Raw genomic sequence first — 7,339 nt, forward strand, 5'->3', positions numbered from 1 at the left:
TCCTAGGAAGCAGGTACTATCATTATCCTCTTCTGGCAGGTAAAGAAATGGAGGCTCTAAGAGAACAAGAAACTCACCTAGGATTTAAGAGTGGGCCTGTGGGACTACACGTTCCCATAGTTACCAGCACAAGAGCACCCATCCTCTTCTCCCCACCACTCTGCCAGGCTGGCCATCCTCCCACAAGCTGAACCCCTCATCTCTCACCTGAACGGCCCCCCACGCCACCTCCTACCCAGACTGACCTGTGTGGATCCCTTGGTCAGGCGGCCCATATCCTGGGGGTGTTCTGCTCACATCCCTGTCTGAGGTTCCTGAGCCCCCAGTCCCAAAGCTTAAGCAGGGGGAGATGAAATTAAAACCTTGCTTAAGCCAAGGCATTTGTCTGGTGTCAGATCTCTCCACTGCTAATGGACCTCAGTGAGTGACTTATACTCACTAAGCCTCAATTTCCTCATCTGTAAAATCGGATAATGAAACCTATTATGCTACATGCAAGATTGTTGCAAGCATTGAAATGGGAAAGCCTCACGCCTGGAACAAAGCAGGACTTCAATAAATGTTCCTTTTCTTTATTCCCAGGTGTTCTGAAGAACTCAGCTTGAAGGGTATGTGTATATGCACATGTGTATGTGTGTGTGGTGTGTGTGTGTGTGTGTGTCCAAGCAGTTAATTCCCCAGATTCCTTCTGGCCTTTGACACTGGTGTTAGGAGAGAGAGCACCCACCCTGGAAACCCTCTGCTTAACAAGGGAGAGTCAGAGACTTGAGTGTCCAATTCCATTTTGCTGCCGGCCCTTCTGCTCATGAACCCACAAAGTCAAGTCGCTGAGCTCAGCATATTTACTGCCACTCAGCAGGGTGAGGGCCTGCTGGAAGACGGGGTCAGGCATTGCACCTGCACCCCGGGGACGGGATGCCCCAGCCAAGAAGGGCACAGGCTTCGACCGCACTCAGACTTTGCAGGTGACGTGGTGTGGGGATCCTGCATGATGCAGGGTGACATTGGTCCCTGATGGGAGGTGGAGGAGGGAGCAGAGCTGAGGGAGAGAAAGGGATAGAGGGCGAGGTGTGAGATGGTCTCACACCCCGGAGACAGCCAGAGGCCCAAGCTGACTCACAAATGCACTCCAAGTTCACACAGCCCCATCCTTTTCCCTCCCCAAGGACTACCTTCTTGAGCAGTCCCAGGAAGCTGGAATCATAGGAGGAATTTGACAGAAAGGAGTCCTTCATCTTCAGTTGCAAAGTCATTTCTGACCCTAGGGATCCAAAAGCACAGCTTAGGGCCCAGCCACCAGGGCTGGATTCCCTCAGAGATGCGGGCAACCCCTCCTGCCCCACGCCCACCCAAGTTCCTCTTCCCTGACAAGGCCCTTCCAGACCCTCTCGCTGCAGGAGTTCAGCCCTGAACACTCAGGAGCTCAGGACTAGGGTGCCTCCATCTCTCTCATTCCCTTTCTCGGACCCTTGTCTTGGGCACCCAGGTGTCTAGCCTTCCAGACCTTACCTGTTCCCTGTGAGCTGGCGAGGAGGGTCAGGAGGATGAAGAGGGACAGCCCAGCCCCAATCGCGGCTCTATCGCTTCTTGCTTCTCAGATGGACAGAAGAGATGTCTGAAGGCCTGCTGGTCTCTCCTTAACTGGCCTGCCTTCCTACTCCCCACTCAATCCTTAGCACAGGTGTGTGTGGGGAGATGGGAGGGGGAAGCTGGGTAACTGGACTTTCCAGTTCTCTCAGTTTGGCTCTGAGGACCCAGGAGAGGGCCATTCACTGGGCTGCTGGGGAAATAGAGGGTGGTCCCCTTTCCTCGATCCTGTGCCCCACTTCTCCCCCATGTCTCGAGGCTTGAGGGGGTGGGTCCCTGGTCACACAGAGAGGGAAGCTGAGGGTGTCCCTCTGTGCAGGTGTCTGGGCCCCACCCAAGCCTGGGCCTCTCATTGCTCTTTAGGGGTTAATTATTAACTGCAATTAATTTCTATCATCCATGCCACCGAAGGGCTCAGGAATGTGGGCCCAAAAGGGAGGGGTGGATTAGGACAAGTTCTTCCCAAACCCAGGTGTTCTGTTACTGCAGCCACAGTGGCCTTCTAGGTGAGAAATCTGGGTAAGGGGGAACATTCGTCTTTGAATATTTTGTTTTAGTTGCTCTAAAATATCCTAGCTACTCAGGCAGGGACACGAATTTCATCAGATATCTGCCCCAAGCCCTGCCTTGTACACTCACGGCAAAAGGGACTCCCTCATCCTCCCAGCCAACACCCTTTCATAAGGCACTCAGAATGGCAAACACAAGGACAGATTTGTAGAGGGAATTTGGAGCCCATCTACTTCACCCTCTTTCTTTAAAAACTAGGAAACAAAGGCTCAAAGAGGGTAAATAACTTACTAAGGTCACACAGTCAGTAGCAGAGTGATTAGAACCCATCCGTCATTCTGCCAGACACAGGGGTAAGCTCAACAGACTGACAAACTTGTCACGTAAACCCTCTAGAATGCACAAAGGCACATGCCCTTTGTCTTCTTAGCTGCCTCCCTTTTCATCTTCTCCCTCTTCCCCCCAAAACCAATGGGCCCCTGTACAGAGTGATGGAGGCAGAGAGGACCCAGGGCAGAGTCAGGGAGAAAAGTCAAAAGCAGGACCAGGCACCTTATCTTTGATAAAGGAGGCAAGAATATACAGTGGAGAAAAGACAGCCTCTTCAATAAGTGGTGCTGGGAAAACTGGACAGCTACATGTAAAAGAACGAAATTAGAACACTCCCTAACACCATACACAAAAATAAACTCAAAATGGATTAAAGACCTAAATGTAAGGCCGGACACAATCAAACTCTTAGAGGAAAACACAGGCAGAACACTCTATGACATAAATCACAGAAAGATCCTTTCTGACCCACCTCCTAGAGAAATGGAAATACAAACAAAAATAAACAAATAGGACCTAATGAAACTTAAAAGCTTTTGCACAGCAAAGGAAACCATAAACAAGATGAAAAGACAACCCTCAGAATGGGAGAAAATATTTGCAAATGAAGCAACTGACAAAGGATTAATCTCCAAAATTTACAAGCAGCTCATGCAGCTCAATATCAGAAAAACCAAACAACCCAATCCAAAAATGGGCAGAAGACCTAGACAGACATTTCTCCAAAGAAGATATACAGATTGCCAACAAACACAAGAAAGAATGTTCAACATCATTAATCATTAGAGAAATGCAAATCAAAACTACAATGAGATATCTCACACCAGTCAGAATGGCCATCATCAAAAAATCTAGAAACAATAAATGCTGGAGAGGGTGTGGAGAAAAGGGAACCCTCTTGCACTGTTGGTGGGAATGTAAATTGATACAGCCACTATGGAGAACGGTATGGAGGTTCCTTAAAAAACTGAACATAGAATTACCATATAACCCAGCAATCCCACTACTGGGCATATACCCAGAGAAAACCATAGTTCAAAAAGACACATGCACCCCAATGTTCATTGCAGCACCATTTACAATAGCCAGGGCATGGAAGCAACCTAAGTGTCCATCGACAGATGAATGGATAAAGAAGATGTGGCACATATATACAATGGAATATTACTCAGCCATAAAAAGAAGCAAAATTGAGTTATTTGTAGTGAGATGGATGGACCTAGAGACTGTCATACAGAGTGAAGTAAGTCAGAAAGAAAAACAAATACTGTATGCTAACACATATATACGGAATCTAAAAAAAAAAAAAACGGTCATGAAGAACCTAGGGGCAGGACAGGAATAAAGATGCAGACCTACTAGAGAATGGACTTGAGGATACGGGGAGGGGGAAGGGTAAGTTGTGACAAAGTGAGAGAGTGGCATGAACATATATACACTACCAAACGTAAAACCGATAGGTAGTGGGAAGCAGCCACATAGCACAGGGAGATCAGCTCGGTGCTTTGTGACCACCTAGAGGGGTGGGATAGGGAGGGTGGGAGGGAGGGAGACGCAAGAGGGAAGAGATATGGGAATATATGTATATGTGTAACTGATTCACTTTGTTATAAAGCAGAAACTAACACACCATTGTAAAGCAATTATACTCCAATAAAAATGTTACAAAAAAAAAAAAAAAAGCAGGACCAGGGAAATGGAGAGATGGAGGGAGACACGGTCTATCCCATAAAAGTAAACAAAGTGTGATCCCAGGGCTCCCAGACTTCTACTGGAGAGCAGGAAGCCCAGAGTGGGAAGAATTAATAGACAAAAAGATCATCAGACATAGGAGGTAAGAGCAAGGGTGAGAAGGTGGGAACATAGAGAGATGCCTTGGGGCATCTGAGTCCTCTTAAGAGGAGAGTGGGAGCATGCCCATGTCTTTCTCAGCTGGCCCTCTTCTTTCCATGTAATCATAGCTGAGGCTTCTGTGTGCTAGGCACCTTAGAAACATTATTTCCTTTAATGCTTATTATGGCCCTTTGAAGTCCCAGTTTTAGGGGTGAAGAAACGAAGACTTCGATATGTCATGTGACTTGCCCAAGCCTGCACAGCTTAGAAGTGGTGGATTCCAGTGCGGTGGATTTAGAGCTGGGTTCTGAACTTGCTCATTGCACTGTCTCTGAACATGATGATTGTCTTACCAGGTGTCTCTCTTCTCCAGTCACCCCTTCTCAGCCAAACAAATGGAAAGCTCTATGGGCTGCAGCCATTGGGAATGAAGGATGACTCAGGTGTTCACCCTCCTGCCCTGCCTTGGGCTCTCCTAAGAGTCAGATGCAGTCCCCAGATAGTGACGTTCTCCACCCACACCCAGCTCCCAAATCCTGCTTCCACAAGGGACCCGTATATCCTCACTCCCAATGGTTATACTTCTAGGAGCAAGAGGACCTTGGGAAATAGGACACCTGGGTCTCTTCCCTTTGAGGAGGGCCTCGGCTGGGGACTGACTTGGGCCTGGGGGTTAGATCCCTAATCTGGAAAGAGCCTGAGAGCCTGGTAGGGGAGTCCTCAGGATCTTACTCACTCTCCCCCTCACCCAGGGCTTCCTGGGATCAGGCTGGGACAGGTTAGTCCCCTAGGGACAGCTTGGTGGCCTCTCCCTGGGGATGGAGATCCTGGTGTTGATGGAGGCCCCGGCACACCTGGCTCTCCCGAAACTTGTAATAAGGCCTCAAAGCCTTTAAAGAGGCGGGGAGACAGTCCTGGAAACGCACCTCAGTGGGCATTATGGATGCTGCACCGGTGCTACTCTTGGGCCTGCAGGCCTTGGCTGGCTACGGTGAGCACCCAGGCTCTGACGTGAGGCACTGGGATCAAGATGTGGACTCTGGACCCAGGGAGATGGCCAACTCTTCTAACTCCATCTTATCGTCTTTCTTCTTCTTCCAACAGCTCAGCTGATCCCATTGGGGACCTCTAACTCTGGAGGCATCTCCATCACCTCTGGGGATGTCTCTGCTGGTCTCCCAACTGCCTCTGGGGATAACTCTGCAGGTCTCCCTACCATCTCTGTGAGTTTCTCAGTTTCTTCAACATCTGGGGCTTTGTCCAGCAGTCCTCAGACTTTAGATCTGACCATTTTGGGGAGCACGACAGGAGTGGTATCAGCTTTGCCAGGTGATACTTCTGTTGTTCAGTCCATCTCTGAAGAACTCTTTGGCTTGGTCCATGGCGTTGGGCGGGGGCTTCCTGTGTTCAGCCCTGAGTAAGTTGTTAGTTCCCCGGAACCTCACTGAAGCAGTATCCTGGCCTTGGTGGCTATAAAAAGGCTCCCCTTCTGCTTTTCAACTCATCAACTTTTTCTCTTAGTGCCTTTTGTATCCTGCCTAAGACATTTTTTTGCCTACTTCAAGGTCATGAAGATATTCTACTACATGTTCTTCCAGAAACTTTATTATTTTTGCTTTCAAATTTAAACCTATTATGCATCTCAGATTAATTTCTGTGTATGGAGTGAGGTAGGGGTCAAGATTCCTTTTCTCCCCTTACAGATAACCAGTTGCCCCAGAACAATTCATTTCAAAGACCTTCCCTCTCTCCCCACCATTGAAATGTGTGAGTCCCTTTATCAAAAGTCAAGTGACCATGTATGTGTGGGTCTATTTCCGGACTCTCTCCTGTTCTGTCTGTTCTTACTCCAGTGCCACAGTCCTTAATGTCTGCAGCTTTGCAGCAAGACTTGAGGTCTGCTAGTGTAAGTCTTCCACTTTTGTTTTTCTTTAAGACTGTCTTAGCTATTCTCAGTCCTTTCATTTTCATTGAATCAGTTTGTCAATTTCTACCAAAAACTTGCTAGGATTTCAATTGAGGGGCACTGGGTGGAATTTCTGCTTCTGTTCTCACATCTCCTCTAGCTGTTTTCCCCTCTGCCTTTCTGGGATCTTTCTCGGCCACAACAGCCCCTGGAGCTGCTTCATCTGTGCCTGGGACTTCCACACCAAGTGGAGCTGTCTCAGGAAGTTCCACTGCCACCGCAGCTGGGGCGGCCACCAGCTCAGCGTTCCGACCTGAGCTCAGCGTCCCGACCTGTAAGGTGCTCTTGTTTGCATTGGGTCATTGACCTGCAGACAGCTCGGCTCCTGGAGAGGAGTGTAGGGACAGGCATTAGGACCTGCTTGCAACTGTGTTTTGAGTATGTCTGAGGATGTCTCCAATACTTAAAAGGGTTTCGGTTCCCCCTCAAGCCTCTGGTTCGACAAGCAGCCAGATGTCTGGTTACCTGATTGCTTCCTCAAAAGGTTTTCAACTTTACTCCTCGTGGCCCAATCTGTCTTTCCAGGGCAACAAGCATCCCCTCCACAGATTCTGTCCTCCCTCCTCCCTCTGTCTCCCTCCTCCCCTCCCCTTCAATCCTAGTCTCCCCATCAGGCAGTCTGAGGGCAGGAAATGAGTGGAGGGAAAACACATAACCGACTCTGGCTCCCCTTAGAGATCAGAGTTAGTGTGGGCCGGTGGGAGGACAGGGGGGCTCAGAAGAAGGAGAGAGACCCACCCAGGGACCCTCACAGTGCAGAGACATCACAGATGGAGAGAGACGCGGACAATAGAGCCTGCGATATGGAGGAAGGTTCAGAAAGACGGAGAGACGTGGATGTCAGTGAGGACTTTAGAGACTGACAGACACGTCCACAGGTGTTGGGAAGAGCTGACTGGGGCTTGGAGTGAAGCCCTTTAAAACCCCCTCCACTGAGATTCTGTTCCCAAGATGACAAGACAGAACTCCACAGAGAGACGTGGTCTTAGAGTTACATAGATGTCAGAGTCACAGAAGGAAGGATGGAAAGTCACAGAGGGCAGTGGGGGTCAGGGGGTTGAGGTCTCCTTGTGTTCTTCAGGCCCAAAGCCACAGGAGAAGGGCTCTGTCGCT

At 49.1% G+C, this 7,339-nt stretch overlaps 1 protein-coding gene across 1 annotated transcript; it reads right to left on the minus strand.

The window, feature by feature from the left end:
* Positions 1-2: 2 nt before the first annotated feature.
* SFTA2 (surfactant associated 2) lies at positions 3-5,642 on the minus strand. The gene is made up of 4 exons (XM_029243264.1): positions 5,597-5,642; positions 1,510-1,590; positions 1,173-1,261; positions 3-1,039 (listed from the first exon to the last, which is right to left on the minus strand). The coding sequence occupies exons 1-4, from the start codon at positions 5,640-5,642 to the stop codon at positions 953-955; spliced, it is 303 nt and encodes a 100-aa protein (XP_029099097.1). The 3' UTR covers positions 3-952.
* Positions 5,643-7,339: the final 1,697 nt, after the last annotated feature.

This window comes from Monodon monoceros, unplaced genomic scaffold (assembly GCF_005190385.1).
Source record: "Monodon monoceros isolate NGI ecotype Baffin Bay Population unplaced genomic scaffold, NGI_Narwhal_1 Super_Scaffold_3, whole genome shotgun sequence".
Taxonomy (NCBI): domain Eukaryota; kingdom Metazoa; phylum Chordata; class Mammalia; order Artiodactyla; family Monodontidae; genus Monodon; species Monodon monoceros.

Bases quoted from the DNA above. Each gene is read 5' to 3' on its own strand.
- SFTA2 (XM_029243264.1), bottom strand. From the start codon at position 5,642: ATGGACCAAGCCAAAGAGTTCTTCAGAGATGGACTGAACAACAGAA. The intron at 1,591-5,596 runs GTATCACCTGGC...CCATCTGAGAAG, and splicing joins AGATGGACTGAACAACAGAA to CAAGAAGCGATAGAGCCGCG. The intron at 1,262-1,509 runs GTAAGGTCTGGA...TTGGATCCCTAG, and splicing joins CGCCAGCTCACAGGGAACAG to GGTCAGAAATGACTTTGCAA.